The sequence below is a fragment of the Carlito syrichta genome, unplaced genomic scaffold (genome assembly GCF_000164805.1).
Source record: "Carlito syrichta isolate Samal-C Ts95f unplaced genomic scaffold, Tarsius_syrichta-2.0.1 Scaffold314127, whole genome shotgun sequence".
In the NCBI taxonomy this organism is placed as follows: Eukaryota; Metazoa; Chordata; class Mammalia; order Primates; family Tarsiidae; genus Carlito; species Carlito syrichta.
Genome location: NW_007258223.1, coordinates 96,907 through 117,991, shown reverse-complemented (window position 1 = coordinate 117,991; position 21,085 = coordinate 96,907). Strand labels below are relative to the sequence as shown.

Below are 21,085 nucleotides of genomic sequence, written 5' to 3'. Positions count from 1 at the left end.
ACAGAAATTCCAACTGGCTTCTTTAAAAAAAAAAAAATGAAAGGTTTAATGACAAAAACCTCTCATTTAAAAAAAAAACCAAAAACAAATCTTCATCACAATTTGGTTTAATTTGCAAACCACTGTGGATCCCTCTTCAACTCTGAAGTGGAAAGAAAAATAAACTGTTCTGTATTTTGTTTGGTTTGTAACACTGTCTGTTCGTTGGAACCTACTGCACCCATTGACTCTAAAACATGGAAAATAATAATAATAATTAAAAAAACCTCTTCCAATTAACCTTTCTTTTGTCTCACTTTTGCCATCCACCTTTCAGCAGTAATAAGAGTAACATAATAAAGTAAAATGAAAAAAAAGTAAGGCCAGTTTTCCTTTTTATATATAAATATATATATATATAAACAATGAGAGGGAGAAGGATCACATACAAGACGCCAATGATGCTTCTGGAACAACGAATGAGCGTGAAGCAGACATTTATAAAAAAGATGAAAAGGAAAATATTTTGAACATGCACCTCGATTTTACGGCCCTCTACCACGGTGCCGTGTAATTTCTCCCTCGCCCTGTCCGCATCGGCACTATTTTCGAAAGTTACGAAACCAAATCCCTGCATGCAGGAGGGAGAAGGGAAAACAACATGCAGATTATTATTTCAGTCAACGACCACTTTGTAATGTTCTCTCGCTTTAATTTCTATTTCTTGTCCTGGCTTCAGTTCTGTAACATGCAAATTAGAGAAATTATAAGAGTACTAAGATGTGCAATAATTAAGCGACAAATGTGAACAAGATTTTTTTTCTGTCACCAGTTAGCTGTAACCCCTGAAGAATTCAAAGAAGGATACCAAAAATACCTTTCTAAATGTCACTACGGAAGAAAATAAATCTAACGAAAAGAAAATGAGATCAAAATAAATGTACAGTGTCTTCACAGAGAATAAAATGAAATAACGAGAAAAAAAAGGGAACCACTTTCTTGACATGCAAATTAAAAATGAAATAAACTAAAACGTGTGCACAAAATTCAACAATGAATGCCAAAATACTCTAACATTGCCTACAGAGTCATGCCGTGTGGTTTTAAGAACATCTCTTCTTCATGCAATTTTAGGGTTATTCAAATTTGTCAATTCTACAGCCTTTACTTCTCAAAAATAAAAGTTAAAAGCCTAAAAAAAAGGAAAGACCTTTTTTATAACAAATCTTAAACTATTTGGTCTAATAAATAAACAAAAAAATCACATGAAATGAATAGAAATAAACAAGTTGATTAATAATACAAACAATTCAAATCATGTTTTTACTGTAATGCTTCCCCCCAACAATATACATGCGTTTGCATTTGACAACTTTCCATACTATTTTATTAAACAAAAAGGGAAATGTATATACATATTATAAAGTTCTAAGATATATGCTGGTATTCACTTGTCATATCAACAGGTAGCAAAATAAAGATGCTTTGTTAATAGAATATAATTTACAACAACATTCTGAGTACTTCCTTTTTTACTGATAGAAAACAAATATACCCTTTACTTCACCACAGGTACGTTTTGCTTTTAATATTTCAACCTCAAAAAAACAACCCGACTAGACCTCATGTGTCAAAATCCATCTATTTTCTTCACTGACACTGTTCCTAAGAAGAGTATAGAAAATATGACACATTATTTTTAAAACCCCTAAAAATATTTGTACATCTTGTTCAGAAATATACACCAACCTTTTGAGCAATTCCAGTGTAAATTTGCTCAGCTCTTTCTGGTTTCCACAGAGTAAACTGGGTGAGATAATGCAATATATTGGGACTCCTCTCTGCTTTGAATAATCCTAACATAAAGGTAAACATTGGCTCTAAGCTTAGTTGGGGCCATGTAATATTCAGTTTTACTAATGAGATACACAATAATTACAAATATGTGATAGACATAACCAACTGGTGTTAACACCCAATCCCATATCAGATCTCCACAGTGACTTCCATATGTAAGGCTGGTGGGAGATGTGTTGTCCAATGGGCTGGCTAGGAGAGAACTTTCCAACAGTCAAGATGGCCTCACCCACTGAGGACAGGAAATGTGGATGCATTCAATGATCATAGGTTAGGATTCCATGTATAGTCAACCCTGGGTCCACTGGGGATTGGTTTGAGCACCCTCACTGATATCAAAAGCCTTGCATACTCAAGTCTCACCATCACTTTGTGGAATGCAAGTACAGGAAAAGTCAGTCCATGGTATACATGTGTCACATATTTTACAAATACCGTTTCTGGATTGGAAAAAGCCACATGTAAATGGACCCTTGAAAAAAATTAAGTTTCTTTACCTTGGGGCACTGGATCAAATTAACCTTTCATGGTCTTTCCTATAGTGAGGGTCTGTGATTAAGTTAAACCCAAGTTATTTGGATAACAGAAGATTATATGCTCCATAAAAGGGTCCTCCTTAGTCTTATACATACTGTATGCCCATATTGGGTACTCAAATACATTTGCCAACTGAATAGTTTAAAAATAGCTCTTCAAAAGAAAAAAGACAGAATGGGGTAGGGGAGTTGCTTTCTTTGATTGCTCTAAATCTTGGTTATGGATCTCCAGAAGCCCAGAAGGTAACCGGGGAGCATATTAAACATTTAGATTCCTGGATCTTGCTTTGTATCTTCTGAAGCAGAATCACAGAGTGAAGCCCAGAAATCTGTTTGCCTAAAAAGCTGTGTGGCCCAGAAATTAGATTACCATGACCTCTCATATCATGCATTGTCAAAACCATCAAAGGAGGGTGTCGGTTCTTAATAATAAGTAGAATTTTGTATTGTCATTGCTGCCTTCTATAGATTTTTGAGGAGGATGGCTATCTGACTCAGTTATTTGGAGCTGAGATGTGTAAGTACAGCCAAAATCACATGTCCAAGGTTTCTTGGCAATGTCTTATTTTCCCTCATAAGCCTAACTCCCTGGTATCCACACCCATATCACACATTCCAAAAGAAAGAAAGGAAACTAGGACTTTGGACTTTTTTTTTTTTTTTTCACTAGGCAAGAAAAGAAAACCCATGGCCCCAGTCTTATAGCTAAAGGGCTAGGTGGCATCATTTCTGCCTACGGGGACTAGCAGTCATTATTCTCACAGCACTGGGTAGAACACTCAACCCACCTATTCAACATTATCCTAAAGAATCTTACTCTCATGCTTCAAATCTGAACCCAAGACAGCATTCTGCATATCAAGAAAAGAGGATGGAGATAAAAGTACCCTTTTGAATTCCAAGGAAAGAGCATAAATTAAAAAGGAAATACCCCAATCTATTCTTCAAGTTGTCACTTGTTTTAAAAGCAAAAAGAATATATTGATGTTTTTATTATTGTTCTTATTATTTTCTGCTAATCCCCCCCCCCCGAGAGATTGTTCTTAATACTCCTCTTTCATGTTGCTGAGATGATTAGCTGAGATTTGGCAAAGTTGGGTATAGAACGAACTTGCTCAGCAACAGTCCTCAAAACATCAAACAGACTTTCCTACCCTTTCCACTGGACAAATTTATCTCCAATCCAGACAAAAAGTGATACGGCCTCCTGGGTCATCAGGATATAAGAATTCTCATGTGGGTAATTGCACTGTAACCAGACAGACTCTCACCTGGTCCTCTCCAACATCAGATTCCCTCTCTAGAAAGCACAGGTGTTAGGCAACTTTGACAGCAGACACCAGGGTTGTTTTTTCTGACCTGCCTCTTGGTCGGAATTCTAAGTCAAGGAAACAACAACTTGCAGTTTTTAAAAAGATGATGAATATTTTTACCTCAGCCCTTTTAAAAAGGGAGAACAAAACAAGCATATTCTGGGCTTGGCTTACTGAGCTTAGGAGCTGGGTGTGATGCTGATGTGTAACCCCTTAAAAATCAAAAGCACATGAAGGACTATAAATAGGAGCATCAGAGACACACCTTCTAGGGCTTACCTTCAATGCTACTGAGGAAATCTGTGGCCTGTGCCATCCTATGATGAGCAGGTATAATCAATAGGTCAGATAATGCAACCTTCAAAGGACTACCAGACCGGCATGATGCGCTGACTTTAAAATCCTCTTGTGAATCATAAATTATGACCCTCCTGTGTCCTAGCTATTGTTCTTTTTTGGACTTTGGTATTTTTAGGTGATATCTTCCCTTTTTTTGCATTCATGCAAATACACCATTTTATATCTCAAATAAAGGCTTAAGTAGGCTTAAATAAAGCACCCTGGGTGGATGGATGCACTGTTTTTCATTTTATATGAAACACCGAGTCCTCTGGCTTCTAGTGCAGAGAACTCATATTTACAAGAGGGGTGCTGTTGGGAGGCGTCTAAAGATGGCATTTTCCTGTGAGACCAAGAGCCTCACACGTCACTTATCTCCAGTGACCTTTGTACACACAACCCCTTCTGCCTGGAAGACATCTCTCTTTCCTTATTGTGGGAAATTCCTACTCACCTTTCACTCGGTATAAATGCTCCCTTTTTTCTGGAAACTTCCCCACCTTCGAACATCAATCTGCCTGCTTGGACCCTCAACAGTCTCTCATATCACCATCACCACAGAACATAGCATACATCACTGTAGTCACTCATATGAATTGTCTGTCACTTCTGCTATTCAAGAAAAATCTACCAGGACAGGATGCACTTATGTCCCACTCATGGTTAGTTCTCCTGAAATGCAACAAATGCTTACAGACATCTACTGAATCAAAGATCAAACTGTATGCTTCTGAGGTATCTACTTAAAGAGTAGTTATATCTGTCTATAGCCCCCACATACATCATTTCAGCAGCAAACAAAATGGTTAAAAATCTCCTAAACGGAAAAATAAAGAATCACTTGCCATTGAATGCTTTCTAATTCTCATTTTCAAAGCCTGCCATACCTTTTAAAAAAATATGTTTTTTTGTTTACTTGCTATCCATCCCTCTATTAAATAATTACTTTATACTTAGAATAACATAGATCCTGCCTGTGAATGTGTAAGTGTGTATGTACACACACACATACACACACACACACACACACACACACACACACCACCCCAACACACACGGCCATCATCACTCAGCATTGAGTGGCCTGCCTTAGGGATTGTGCCATAGGGAACGAATGGCCAGAAGGTGAGTTCCTAGTTCTTAAAAGCCCACTAATTTCCTGGCTGTCTCTTCAGCACCAAATGATGGAAATGAGGTCATAACAACGGTTCAGGTTCCTCGACCATTAAAATGGAAATGCTTCTCTAAATAAAGCCCTTTCCCATAAAGGATAATGTCAAGTATGAAAAATATCCCTGTGTGAGCTACTACTCCCATTTAGCAGTTCCCAAATGCACTGTCTCCACGACATTCCAGCAGTACCTAAACAGTCATCCAACACCTGCAAGACAAGTTCTTTCAGAGGGAACACACCCACCGAGAGAAGCTATTTTGGATGCTTCCTAAACCAAAAGAATAAAGGGAAAAAAAAGCAGCTTCACAGAGTCAGTCTCTGAATGCAGTAAACTTAAATGGTCTCTTTCCTGAAGCCCCCAGAGACAGGCTAATCATGGGAATGACGGAAAAAGCCTTAAAAATAGCACCGCCATTGTACTTTCAAAATAGCAAATGATATTCTTCTAATGTCCCAAAACAGCTCTTGAAAGGAATTAAATAGCTTTCTTCAGCTGGTCAAAGTTACAAAACAGAATATAAATTAAATATACATTTCAAAAACAAACAAAAAATTATGTAAAGGCAATGCTGCTATAAGGTTAGAGGCAAGTTGACCAACATTTGGGTCATCTTCTACAATTTTGCCAAGAACACATCAGACCTGAGTGAACAGGATTAGGCTGGGCACATTTTTCTCTGTATACACTTTGTTTTGAAGATACAGAAATAGTCTCTGTAAAGATTTTCACACAAGAAGCAGAAAGAGAGTTAATTTTAAGAATGGCTACAAAACATCTGACGTTATGGAAAAATGACAATGAATGAGTAGAACTGCAGAGTATAATGGGTTGCCTTTTTTGTTGTTTTTTTCTCATCTGACAGGTCACAATATAATTTCGGCCATGGAGGAAAGAATGCTGAATCTTTCCCTCAATTCAGAGCTAAGTCTCCTTAGGAGAGAAGGCGATTGCAGACTGTCCAAGAAGTAATAAATTCAAAAGTTGACTTCATGGGGAGAAGGTGGTTATATACCCAAGAGAGTTGGCTAGCACTGTGTCCTGTGACACTCTCTAGAAAACCATTACTTCTTAGTATCCTCCAGGATACTGACTTGTCTCAAACTGCCTGTGTAAGGAAAGCCAAGGGGCCAGAACCAGGATCTCTCTGTATTTGGCAAGCAGTTTCTCTCAACATTCACTTTCATAGTCTGAGGATGGAAGGCAAAGAGAGCTTAAAATTCCTGACAACCTGGAGAATGGCAGCTAGGAAGTGAGGGAGAGCTATTAAAAGTGGACCAAAGTGAGGCCCAAACTCTACCTGTACAATAACCATTTGTATACCTAACCATGAATTGTACCCCACATCTTAAAAATAAAAAATAAAAAAAGAAGATAAAAATAAGTGTTCATTCTGTGGTTGTGGGCATCCATAACCCTATCCTTCTCCAACATCACTCCCTGTCATCACACAGTGTCTGCTGATATGCCTGATGGCTGTTTTCCTCAAGGAAGATTTTGATGGGGCTCCTGAATTTTCTGTGGGTCCTGGTAGATAAAGGACACTGATAAGTGCAGCCACAACAAGAAAAGAATACTAAAGGGGCAAAGGGATATTCTGCATTCAGGCAAAGGCTTGGTATTTGGCTAAAATAGAAAAACACCATGTTGATAACTTTAAGGACAGCCTGGGAAGGTCAGTTAAAACACAGATTGCTCAGTCCAATTTCGATTTCTGATTCAACAGGTTTGGGCTGGAGCCTGAGCAACTGCATTTCTAATAAGTTCCAGGTAATGCTGCTATTCTTGGTCTGCAAGCACACTTAGATAACCACGGATAGAAAGGATGCTTTGGAAGAGTCTGTTTTTTCTTCTCCAAACATGTATCTATTTTGAAGGTGCCTGAATTTCTCCATATAGCCCCTGACTTCTATGCACTCTAGGAAAATCTATTTAAAAATTGAATTCCTAGGAAAAAAACAAACTCAAAGCAATGGCAAATTGCAAAATGTTGATTTGTAAATGTACTAATGAATACAATTATATTCAAAAGGTTGGTGTATATGAAAATTTTCCCCTACAACCCAGGAAAATAACTGCACTTTATTAATACAGAATAATCACATATTTACCTGCTCATGAGACTATCAACTGACTTTTTAATATAAAGAACATAATTATCACTGAAAAACAAAAATGTAACAACATCATTATTTTTTAAGCATGGGTAATTTTCCTCTGGAAATTTTCTATGTGTGTGTGTGTGTGTGTGTATGTGTGTGTGTGTGTGTGTGTGTGTATAAAACAGGATAATTTAATTTAATTTTAAATTATCCACTTTATACATTGTAAACTGAACCCAATGTATTCCCACCATTTTGAAAAATGGAGGTCGTCTCTAAAGGAATTTCCACTGAAGTATCTTTTCACCAGGTGCTGATTAAAATAGTGCAGTTGTTTCCCCTTATTCATAACAAACATTTTTAAGTAAGCTAAGCAATTCTAAAGTGAATTAAGTTGCTTACCTTTGAGCCTCGCTCATTAAAAATAATTTCAACATCTAAGATTTTACCAAATTGCTGCAAAAAAAGAGAAATATTTTATAAGCACGAAAAGAAATGGAATAGATCATATTGTGCACACTGGTATTTGTTTCCCTGTCATATTTTTTCCCTTTTTAATATCAACAATATATTTTGTATATTGTTTTATAGTTATGTTCTTAAAAAAAGAGAAAAAAACCCAAAACACAGTCCTGCATATTTTTTCTTAATATGGCATACATCAACAGGTGAAATGTTCTTTCAGGGTCTGATATAAATGTTAATCAAGAAGTTAATTCTATTTTGTTAATGAGTGCATGACTGTTTTCCCAGGCAATGAGCATCAGAGATTGAAAACTACTGTATATCTAATGATCCTTCTGGTCTATTCCACTAAACACTGGAAGAAACATTCTCAATAAGGTGGGATTTTTATAATTAAAATGTCCAACTAGAATATGATATTGATAGTTTTGATCTTTAACTCACACAGAATCCAGGAGCAGCTAGATCATATGATACAAATAAATTACAAATATAAAAGCAAGCTCTCCCTACTATCCAGTCACCAATCATAATCAAGATATCAGCACAGTTGTGTTCAGCCCTTAGGCTGGAATGTGCTTTTCTCAAGATAATTCTCCATATTGTCAAACAAATAGGTTTGAAGCAATTAGCATAAATAGTCTCCATAAAAAACTCCAGAAAGAAAGATTCAGATTATACATAAACTAGATAGTCAAATAAAATACAGACACCCAGTTAAATTTAAATTTCAAATTTTTCAGGATAAGTACGTCCCCTACAATATTTGGGACATACATATTTGCTGTTTACCTAAACTTCAAATTCAACAATTGTATCTTACATCTTTTAAAATTGGTTAAATCAGGCAGTTCTAGTAAAAAATGAATATGAGGCAATTATTGATACAAACTTTAAAAGAGGAAACTTGGGCTCTGAAACTAGAAGCATCTGATAATCCAAAATCCTTTCCCCTGACTTTGGTATCTTTTCAGTTTGCTTAGATCATATGAAGTAGTGTGGGTATTTCTTAAGTATGGTCTACACTACATAAGGGCAGATGGGAGGAGATGATGTAAAATCATGTACCATGGCCCAGAGAAGAACAAAATGGGAATTTTACCTCAGTGTAAAACAAGAGCAAATGTCCATTTGAGTGATTAAAAATTAAACAGAACAACACAAAGAAATATTTCCATCCTCTTTTTTGTTTTGAGCTTTCCCGTTACTTATTTGCTTTGGTATTCCGTATCCTTTATTACCCTAAGAGAGTCTGTGTTCTGTTTCTCTCTTTCTGGGTTTAGAATATTAAGCACACTTTTATGTAGCAGAGGATAGAGTGATTGGGGTGAGGGGTGGGGCAGGACAAAAAAAGGAGCAATCAGAACACAGAGAAGCAGGGGAAGCTTGAGTGACTAATGTGCTCCAGTCACAGACTATCAAGACACCCAGAGTGGATGTCAAAAGGGTCCTACTAACATTCGAAAAACAGATTGTTTGGGACATACAGAAGATGTCCTCTAGAACATTCCAAGGAAATCTACCTTCCTCAGAAAGGCAGAAAAAATATGCATATGCCCACTGAATATGAAATGAAGTTACCCAGTATTTGTCATGATGAGTCATGGCAATGTGCCCACCCCTCAGAGTATGTACTCTACTCAGTCAAGATCACAGACTTGCACTTTTTTTGTTGAACAGAAGTACTAGTACTTCTTTATTTCACAGAGAAGTAGGAAGAAACCAAGAATAGAAGGCTCAACTAGAAGATATGGAAGGGGCATACTGTTAGCATATACAGGGGAAGTACCACGAAACATGCCTCTAATTCATTGTGTAGTTTGTGGACACTCAAATGTTCTTTTGGTCAAGAGAACATCTTTTTACAGAGCATTATCAGTGTCCTAGTTTTGGTCAGAGAAAAACCAATGAAAACAGAAGAAAATCTTCATTGAGAAACGGAGGATTTGCCATTCAAAAGTGAACTGAATATCAGAGTAAAGAATCTTCCAACTTGTGAACTTCAGTCCACACAGACATGATCATGTTTATTTCAGGTGTAGGAGCCCAGAAGCACATATATTTATGGAAGGAGAAGTTTGCAAAGAGCCTCTTCCATAATGCAAATGTCATCTACAGAATATTCTCTAAGCAGTCAACACAAAAACACTTCCTTCAAAATGAGATCTGGTTGAGATAGAACCAATCAAACAGCAATCTTAGCATGTGTCATTCCCTAAATGAAACAATGGCACCATCTGCCCTGAAATGGTCTCAAAGTTTGCTTCTTTGGCAGTTGCCATTAGGCTGATGGCTTTCAAAACCAGTGAAACAAGCCCTAAGAAGAATGCTGATGTAAGCCCCATTTCTAAGACAGTTGTGAACTATATTTATAGTATCAACAGTTTAATTGGGAAGTTTGGAACTAATGATGTAAACACAGCTGGCACATTTTCAATTTAAATAGACACGACTCATTCGCAGACCTAACTAGCATTTGTTTGCTCAACAGCAATGTTCAGCAACGCCTCAAATCCACACAAGGTGCCTCAATAGCTGCTTCAAGAACCAAATCCAGAAGCTTACAGGTACGAACTTGGGCAAATATGTACCAAGCATTTTTAGACATTCCCAGATCAAACAATATTTCTCTGAAAAACTGTGAAGGATGTTCAATGGATACAGCATAAAACATGAAAGTAAAGGTTAGATAAAAGGGTGTGCATGGAGGCAAAGAAAACGCATCATCCCAGTTTTTCTCAGAGTCAGCTTCATGTTTGGAATGCAGAAGTAGAGGACACCATGCCATGTCCCCCCAAAATGACTTCACTACTCATAATATCATGGTAGGTGATTAACATTGAAGGTACAGGCAAGTCCATCTCCATTTATTACTAAAAAGTGATCATTAAAGCTTTTGCCAATGCTGAAAGTCATGTGATCTATGTTTTTTGTTTGTTTGTTTTCTGCGATGATACAGAGAAGTTTTGACAGATCATTTTCCTGCCCAGAGGGTCTGTATTTTGATAACAAAAGTCAGGCTGTGGCATCAACACAAATCCTGTAGTCACTGAACAACTGTTTCTGAAAACAATTCTGTGACAGCATGTGTTGCATCAGAGGTCTGGATATATTATAACCCACTTCCCTCCCCTACGTCCAGAATGTTTAAATTTTTCATATTAAATTAAATTAAGCAGTCTATTTAGGGGCAATGCATTGCAATCGATTTGGTTCAGTGGAAATCCATATATTCCTTTCTTGGAATCATCAAAAATTCATATGTAAAAAAAAAATGCATGCTCATGTATGATCCCTAGCATGAAGACAGAGCTCAAGAAAAAAGTAGCCAGGACTAGAACTAACATCCTTTCTAATGAAATATCTAGTATCAACACCACTGATAATATAATAGGTCCATTCACTCATACCCCAACTTTAAAGACTCTGGCTTCTGCTTTGTAACCTCTTGCCCAAGGAATGTTCCATCTTAAAAAAGGAAGGAAAAAAAAAAAAAAGAAAGAAAGAAAGATAAGATGAGCTAGAAGACTTAAAGCCAAACATTGAAACAAATACTTCCAAAAGGAGAAAGTAAAAATTTGAAGTGCACTGTGGAAGAAAGTAACCAGTATTCTAATCTTAATGAAGAGGTGCTGGAGATACAAATTAAAAATAAAATGTGAGACACTGCAGTAACCATCAGGCATGCAGCAGTGGCAAACATCATGGTTGAATTATTAATGGTTACAGAAGTTGTTGCAAACACTGCCAAGTTTTAGGCAGCCTGAAAAGGGAAGTTTCTTTTTGTCTTGTTTTGTTTTTGACTTTGAAATCCCATGCTCATATTTAACAAAAGAGACAAAAGGGGGGAAAAAGCACAAAGATCTTTGTGAGTGTTTTTCTCTGTAACTGTCCTCACTGTACCCTGCCAAAGTGAGATGACAAAGACAGGATAGAGCACCAAAAAGAGAGAGGACACCTCATGTCCAAATGATTTGAAAAATACCTAATTGGAATTAAAATTTACTTTCTTCTAGTAGCTATGACCTGAAAGAGAAAATCAGATTAAATTTCCTAAACTCTAGTGGGAGTTAGTTTGCCAGTCAGAATGTTTACAGATCTGCCTCACAATGTGATTCATGCTGCTACATGTATCATATAACAAGAATGGTTTTGTAGCCATCAATATTTGGCCAAGAAGAACAGATTTTTAGTGTTTAAATTCCATAGTGGTTGTAAGCCAAAGAGGCCAGAGAGTCATTGCAACGGGTCCATGAATCCATATACGCCTGATAATTTTCATAGGCAAAACTCACTGAAAAAAACTTGTATATATTTTAAATGGACACAGATCCTGTTTGTGATGAAAAAAATAGTTTTAGTGCTACTGAATGGATGTCGCATCCTCTTAATCGATAGCTATTAAGTGTATCTGTAATCTTGTCTTTTTCTGTTGCTTTTTTCTTTTTTTTGAGTTGGAATCTCACTCTGTTGCCCAGATTGGAGTGTAGTGGCACGCTCCCAGCCACTGCAGCCTCGACTTGCTGGACTCTGGAGATCCTTCCACCTCAGCCTTCCAAGTAGCTGGAACTACAGGTGCGTGCTACCACGCCTGGCTAATTTTTGATTTATTGTAGAGATGAGGTCTCACCAAGTTGCCCGGGCAGGTCTCGAACCCACGGACTCAGGCAATCCACTCACCTCAGCCTCCCAAAGCGCTGGGATTACAGGCTGAGCCACTGAGCCTGGCCTGTAATCTTGTCAATTTGACATCTTGTCAGTTGCTTGAAAATCTTGACTTAAAAAAAAAAAAAAAGAAGTGGCTCTAAAACCAGTAGACTTTAATCAAGATTTGATAATGGGTAGTACAGTCTTTAGGGACGATCTTGTTAGTTACTATCTGCCTTACCCCTATAAGAACAGAGAGATTCAGATATTAATGTAAGCAGAATCTTTTCTCTGTGATTTCTGTGAATATTTGGAATCTTTGACTTGGCATTCTGGCCTCCAGTAACTTTCAGGACAACCAAGAAGATCAGGGATTAGGGGTGGGACCTGGGGTGAGCCGTGATGAGTGACACCATGAAAGAGTGCCAGGATGGTCGTTAAAGGAACAGAATTCAAAACCAACATCACGATGACACTTGATGAGAAAAGATACAGAGAATAGGAAGATATCTTCCTAACCTGACGTGGCAGAGAGGATACAACTCCTCGGGCTGCCCATCATTCAAGCCTGGTCTTACTGCTTCACACACACTTAACCTCGACTCTAACTTTGAATGCTCTGCACTTTTCAAAGTCATCTTTGACCTGAAAGTGCCCAAGGGTATCTCTGTTCTGCAAGAGTTGGAGGGCTCCTTTCGAGGTTATTACCAAATGAGAGAGATAAAAGTGCAAAAGCTGACCTTTTCCTCTGAAATGTCAGGATTCAACTCTGGGTATCTTAAATAGTAGGATGCTTGTGCTGCTTTTGTGTCAGATGCATACTTGATAAGCATCATGTGAGTAAAAGAAATAAAAGGTGCAAGCTAATCTCCAAATCTCAGAGCCCTGGAGTCATGAACCAGAGTTCCCCTTTTCATATGGCAAATGATACCAACTTTGCTCAGAAGGAGGCATTCAACTTGGGTATCTTCTTATTTTTTTGGTAATATTTGTATCCATCCATAAACTCTTAGAAGAGTTACCAAGCAACCCACCTTTGCTCTGAGTCAAATGTTAAGGTTGAAGTTTGGTTTTTTTGTTTTTTTTTTTTTTAGCCAGAGTCTCACTCTGTTGCCCAGGCTGTCAGGCTGTGGCACGATCATGGCTCACCACAGCCTTCAACTCCTGGCCTCAGCCTCCCAAGTAGTTGGGATGTAGGTGCGTGCCACCATGCTCAGCCAACTTTTTCAAATTTTTTGTAGAGATGAGATCTTGTTGCTATGTTGCCTAGGCTGGTCTCGATCTCCTGGGCTCAAGTGATCCTACCACCTCGTCCTCCCAAAGTGCTGGGATTACAGGCATGAGGTGCTATGCCTGGCTAGTTCTTTTCACTGAATTCACAGATAGTTACTATCATTGCTTGGATGTCACGGGCAGATTGACTGGCTAAATTTGCTAAAATAAGTGATATCCAAGTTCTGTCACAGCTTTGTCCTTTGGTAGAACTGAGCTCACAGAAATGGCAAACTCATCCCTTTTCTCTTCCTGAAGTAGTTAGTGAAGATATCATTCAGACAAAAAAAAAAAATCTGAGTCATGATGACCAATAAAAAAGCAATTCTATTATTTATTTTCTCTGGGTTGGTGGTGACTTCTGGACTGCTCTGTGTCTTACAATGGCTTAAAGTTGTCCTTTGTGACAGATAACATCACAGTAAGTATCTCTGAATCCTTGTCACTGATTTCAAGATAATGTATACTGCAAGAGTCAAGTCAGACTTAGAAATTGGTTGGGGTTTTTTTCCTAAGTTGGTGTGGTTTTTGTTTTTAAACAGAACTTTATGCAGAACTAGTTTATTCTCTGCAGCTGCATCTGAAATCTAAATGCACAGTGCCTGGGAAAGAGTAGAGAATGCAGGAATGCATCATGAGTCACTCTTTTGGATAATCTGACAATTGTGATACAGATGAGAACCAAGGGGGAACCAAGAGGACTCATAATGTATATTTTAGCTATGTTGTGGGTTCCTGGGCCACTGAATTTGGGATATTTGGGAACATCAACCGTCTTGTTTCAACAGTGGGTAATCTAGGAGTTTATTTTCCATTTGACATTCAAATTACTTATTAGAGGAAGACCATTTGACAAAGTAGAAACATGGTAAGTATATGCAAATAAATTTATGCTGAAGCCACAAAGAGATGCTAGCTACAATATACCCATAAATGAGGCTCTAAAATGCCTTTCCTCCTCATAAATATCTCGTCTTATTATTGTGAATACCAAAAACTTACATGAAAGGGGAGTACTCTGAGGACCCCAGAGTGGGCACAGCTGAGAAGAAAGGCAATACTTACACCAAACATTTGTCGGAGGTCCGGATCCCGGAACCTGAAGGGGATATTGGAGACATGCAGTCGCTTGGGCTGAGACTTATTTTCCGTGTTTTCGGAAGGTTGTGTTTGGGGCTGGCCATCCGTTGGTGCTGCATCATCTGTCTGCTAAAAGAACAAGAGGAAAGAAAGAGGATCTGAGTGGACCCAAATGCTCTGTTCCCATGTGCTTTTATTTCCCCTAAATGGCTGGAAAAGGCCAGAGCAAAGGAACCAGGGAAAGGAAGAAACTGCTGAGTCATTCATTTGTTCATTCAACAAATGTTTTTCGAGCCTCCGCAGAGTACCCACCTGGGATTCAGCAATGAACAAACTAGACAAAAATCCCTGTCCTCATGGAGCATAATTCTCATGGGGAAAAGACAGACCATAAAACCTACTAATAAATAAATAGAGAGTTGGAAGTAAGAAAAAAGCAGCATAGACAAAAATAAATCAAGTCAAGGGGACTGGGTGATGCTGGGATGGGGGATGGTGAATGAAAACACATCAAGACAAGGTAATAATTGTTAAAGGTAAGAGAGTGTAATCCTTAACTGATGCAGTTCAGAATCTTGAGATACACCTGCGTCTTTGTTCAGGCTATGCAGATGAAATAGAAATAAATGTTGTAGAAAGGTTGCTTGGCATTCCTCAGTCCAAGTACCTAGCTTATTGGTTGTTTTTTTTTTTAAGGTTCTAATTCTACAAACCTATGCCTTCCACTATAGTTGACTACATGTGGCAATTTCCATTTAAGTAATCAAATAAGATATAAAGCTTTGTTACATTAGCTGAATTTTAAGCGTTCAAGGGCCACATGTAGCGAGTGCATCCATGTTTGACAATGAAGATATAGCATATTTCCATCTCGGCAGAAAGTTCTTTTATGCTCTGTTGGTGTAATATTATTAGTATAATTCATTGTTCCACCACCCTTTTCCCCAAATAAGTCTGGATACATGATATTACATTGACACTCACATCTATGCAGGAACTAGGAGAAAAGTCATAGTATACCATCTGGTATCATTATAACTATTGCTATACTCTCAGTTATAGAGTTTTGATATTTCAGATGCTTCATTTTTAGATACTTTCTCTGCAATTAGAATATGCTGTCCCTAGGTGGCAGTAGATGCCACCTACATCCGATTACTGGTTTCATTGACAGCCATGATTGGAAACCCTACGTGAAACCTATCAAAATTATGAACAGGGAACCATCCTCACCTATTTACAAGCAATTTAGAAGCATGTAACTGGACAACACTGGACAACATTTTCAATGCAGGCAGCCACGTATAAAATAATGATGGCTTAGAGAAGGAGACAATTTTGCAAAGTGAAATGTAAAAGAAAGTTCCAAATAACATGGGTATTAATTAGTAACTTTCTCATTAACCCTGGTTTTGACTCGAAGGTTTTATTTGCATTCTCCTTCCTAACACACCCTGAATTGCATTTTAAAGTCAAGATCTCCTGTTGGTTGGCACATCAACCTTCCGAGCACATTTGGTATCAAAAACCCTACTAGACAATTTCTTCAACTTTCAAGTGTAACGTCATGATGACAACAACAACGTACTTAGTCATTTCACCTATCCTGTAGGATTGAATAGGAAAGATGATAATGATCATTTTCTTAACTGGAAAATAAGAAATATTAAGAGTTTGCAAAGTTATAAGGTTTTGTAAAGATTGGACACAATAATGTATGACAACTTGGCAGAGTTCTTGGCACATGGTATATATTCAGTAAATAAAAAGTAATACATTTTTTAGAGTGATGGGTGATTTTTTTTAAATGTCAAAAGAGAAGAGTAAATCTCTCTTGGGAAACATAAAGAAAAGGTTCTCATTTGCTTCCTAAACAAGTCTTTTGCTGAGCAACTACTAGACACTGGACAGTCCTTCAAGTCACATGCCGTTCCCAGTTTAGGGAAAGACAAAGATGTAGACAAAGACCATTATAATTCGGATCGTAAATGCTGGGATACAAGTCTGTCACAAAGGGCTGACTGACCTTAAATCAGGGACCTACTGCACAGCTGGAGGTTCAGCAAGGCTTGTCAATTCTGGGGGTTAAATTTTAAGTGAGAGATGTCTAAGAGAAGAGGGGGAAGGGACTGATGTTATACCAAGACAAGGCAGAGCATGTGCAAAGAGGCAGAAATGTGAAATAACATTCTCGATGTGGACTGGTCAGAGGGGACGTGTATGAAGAAAGGTAAGGACAGCAGATCACAGAGGTGACTGGGGCCTGGACCAAAGGACTATGTGGCTAAAGTCAGAGTCTGAACTTCATTCTAAAACCTATGAGGAGACACTAAGGGATCACAGCAAGGGTGTGGTATGCCCAGCTCATGACACATATGGTACATGTCTGTTTAATGGCTGGCTGATTTACCGATTGAATTAATGAATAATTTTTAGTTCATATATAAAGTAATGAATAAATAAGTGAACAATCAACTTTGCCACCTTCAAGTGATAGTCAAAGAGCTATATTATAGCATTGAGCCTCAAACAGAGCAGAAACCTTGTTTTTTCCACTGGTAATATGAGGTTTGGTTCCACGTCCACGACACAGAAATGACCTTGAATCATGAGACTGTCATTTTTCAGAGGGGTAAGAGGTTTTAGTACTCTATAACAAGATTGTAAGTTTGTACATGCAGCACCTAAGACACCGGACTTGCAGGGTTTTTTTCTGATCCTGTTAGAAGTTCCTGTTTAAATGCAAAAATAAAATGAGCTCTTTCTCATCCTGAGAAGGAGACTTAGATTTGGATTTGTGCACAACTGCTGAATGTTTCAGTTTAATAAACCTAATTAGGAATTACAGAGATTATGATTAAACATATTAAATGATTAATAGCATTATGCTGCTCATGTGAAAATTAAAATTAATCATCTCTAGTCAAACAGGACTTTGGAGAAATCTTTGCATTGTTTCCTTTGATAAAAACATACAACGCTCAATTAATCATTTTGTAGTGTATGCATACACATAAATTGTTACAAGAGGAATACCTGTGTGTTAAAAAAGAATTCTTAAAGGAAATGTGTAAAATAAAAATGTAAACCAAAGTGGTTTCAGATCATTGTGAGTGCATGGAAAGGGAAGAAGGGAGCATTAGACTGTAGAGGTTGAGAAGAAGCAACAGAAAAAAAGAAAATTTCAGACTGAGCATACCTGTTTATACAAGGATCGACAATTAGGTTTTCAAATTGTCCTAGAAAAAGTGCTACCTACCTCCTTGCTGAATATCACTATGGTCACCTTTGAAGGACTCCCCTTGGGAAGTTATGCACCAATGTCAGCGCCTAGTCCAACTGTCAAAGCAATTTTGGAACTCTTTTTCTGGAATGGCCATCAGGACTGTCATTATTCTTTGTTGAGCTCTGACAATTAAGTTCACAAACTTGCCACCATGTGCCTATGTTGGCAGCACTGTTCAAATAACTGCATGGGAACACCGTCCCTACTCACCTGATCTGGCCCCCAAATGACTTTTGTCTTTACCTGAAGATAAAGGAAATATTGAAAGGAATTCAGTTCTAAAACAGCTTTGACGAGTGGACTAGGTGCTGGCATTGGTGCATAGCTTCCCAAGGGGAGGACTTCGAAGGTGACTGTATTGATATTCATATTCAGCAAATAGGTATGCAGCACTGTCTAGGATGAGTTCATGGACTTAATTGTCAGACCCCATATTGTGATGCGGTACAAAGAAGCAGAACTTCTGAAACACACAGGACTGTGTGTGAGTCCATCTTTGTTATGAGCTAATCTTAGGCAGCTCACTTTGCTGCTCTGAGCCTTAGTTTACTCATCCATCAGGGGATGTGAGGACCAAATGCAGCAGGAGCTGTCCCGAGCAGCTGCCACAGAGCCTAAAACATGTTAGGGGCTCGGTGATCATTACTCCCTCTTATATTGCACGCGAACTCCTTCTCTTTCTCTTTTTTCTGGAACCTTTCGGAAAAACATCTTTAGAACAAGCCTGCGTTTTAGGTCTCTGTATTCATTTTCTGACAAATGATCACAAACTTGGTGACTTAAAGCAACAGAACTTTATTCTCTTGTAGCTGTGGAGATCAGAAATCTAAGATCAAGGTGCCATACTCCCTTGGGAGGTTTAGGACAGAATCACGCCTTGCCTCTCCCAGTTTTATGTGTCTCCTGGTGTTCTTTGGCTTGAAGCAGCATGATTCCAATCTTTGCTGTAATCTTCATGTGGTTTCCTTCTCTCTGTGTGTCCAGGACTCAAATCTCCCTCTACCTTTTTCTTCTTATAAAGGTATTAGTCATTGGATTTAGAGCCCACCCTAAATCCAGGACGATCTTGTCTTGGTATCCTTAAATCAATTACATCTGCGAAGACTTCCCCCCCTGTATAAGATCACATTTATTTAACGTTCATGGCGGCTAGGACATGGATCATTTTTGGAGGTCACCATTCAATCTACCACAATCCCCTGCTAAACAAACAAGAAAATCAAAAGTGCATGCAGTACAAGTAGCTAGTATCAAAAATGAAATGTGTTTTCTATCACTTTAGGTCCAGAAGAAGCGAGAATGTCCCTTCCAAGCTTCCATCTGTCAATGGGGTTACTCATTAGAGGTCCACAAACAAAGAAGAGACTTGAATCTTCCCTTTACCAGCCATGCCTCATAAACTGCTTTACTGTACTTAGCCCTAAATGCAACAACCCTCCTCAGCCCAACTGGGAAGCCCTTCATCTGTCTCCTGAAAGGCCATCAACGCTCAAGGACAAGAACAGTGCTCAGAGGTTCCCAGTACCCACTACTGTGCCTCACAAAAACTGGTAAATGTCTGCAGCATCTTTGAAAGGTTTGTTAAAGTTTAAGGCATAAGTACAAAGTGAAATTTCTAAGGAGAAGAAAACATGAAAAAGCTAGGAAATTTGCTAACTAAACTTACCATCTAAAGTGTACATTCCTGAAAGCCAGTGGCTATTGGATTCGTACCAGGGGGTGCCTAAAAAAAATGGGATTATCTTTTGGAGAGCAGGTTCCTTGTAATACAGGTTTCTCCCACTAGGTAAGTGTTCTAGGAACCCATCAGCATCAGTGGACCAGCTAGCGTTGTTGTGAGAGACTGCGTTCAGCTTCAGTGCATTTTTTGGGAGATTCTTTCAACGCATTTGCCCAATTCCTGATGGATGATTTATGAGAGCACTTGCCCATGCTGAACTGAGTGTTGGGCAATTTTTAGCCAAGAATGGCATGGCTTCCATGCCCCACCCTCCCTATTTACCTGATCTTGCCCAGAGCAATATTTTTTGTTTGTTTCCCTGGATGGAAAAAGTCCTCAAAGGGAAACATTTTGCTGAAGCGGAAGAGGTGAAACACAAACAAAAAATGGCAGAAACACTAAAAGCCATCAAAAGTGACAAGTTCAAAAACTTGAGCAGTGGAAAAGTGTCTCGATAGGTGTATTGCATCAGAGAGTATTTTGAAGGTGACTGAAGTTTAAACATGTGAGAATAAGTACATAATTCTTTTATAAATACATTCCGGGGTTTTTTGGGTCCCCTCTTGTATCTTTATACTCCAAAGCTGAAGCATGTCAAGGCTCAGTGGGAATTTATCACAGAAAGAATGCTTGATTTATCTGTGTCTGATTTCCTTTAAAGTTATTTTTGCCCTGAAGTGGGACCCACCTGAACTAGAAATGCACTCCATGGCCATACTTGGGAGATCAGAAGGTGGGACATAAAAACCCAACAAATTAATGCAGGTCCACTCAGAGATTGGAGTATGTTGAAAAAATTCAGAAAACTAAGGGTTTTGGAGGTATGGGATAGAGTGGCCCAGGCATCCTGCTCTCAGATGCCTCCAACCTGGGCCTTCATTGTTGTCTATGAGGTTTACTGTGCTCTGGCCCTGACCACCTCCTCACTCACCTCCTGTCTATCCCCTCTTCTTGTTCACTGGCCTCTTTGCTTCTCCTGTCTCCCTCCTTTTTATTATTTTTTTCTTTTTTCTTTTCTTTTCTTTTTGAGTTGGGGTCTCACTCTGTTACCCAGGCTGGAGTGCAGTAGCACCATCACAATTCACAGCTTCAACTTCCTGGGATCAGGCAATCCTCCACCTCAGCCTCATAAGTAGCTGGGATTACAGGTGTGCACCACTACACCTGGCTAACTATGTATGTATGTATATGTATGTATTCATTCATTCACTCATTCATTATTTCATTCTCGAACTCCTGGCCTCAAGTGATCTTCCTGTCTCAGCCTCCCAACAGCCAGAATTACAGGCATAAATCACCATGCCCAGCCTGTCCTTG

General features: G+C 38.5%; 1 protein-coding gene across 1 annotated transcript in view; it reads right to left on the bottom strand.

Annotated features, from left to right (window-relative positions):
* The window catches only part of RBFOX1 (RNA binding protein, fox-1 homolog 1), a 201,241-nt gene that overhangs the window by 119,845 nt on the left and 60,311 nt on the right, over nt 1–21,085 (bottom strand). The window contains exons 3-5 of the mRNA XM_021719102.1: nt 14,748–14,891; nt 7,701–7,754; nt 518–610 (exon numbers count right to left, since the gene is read on the bottom strand). Coding sequence (XP_021574777.1) covers nt 518–610; nt 7,701–7,754; nt 14,748–14,891 — 291 coding nt within the window. The remainder of the gene's footprint in view (nt 1–517; nt 611–7,700; nt 7,755–14,747; nt 14,892–21,085) is intronic.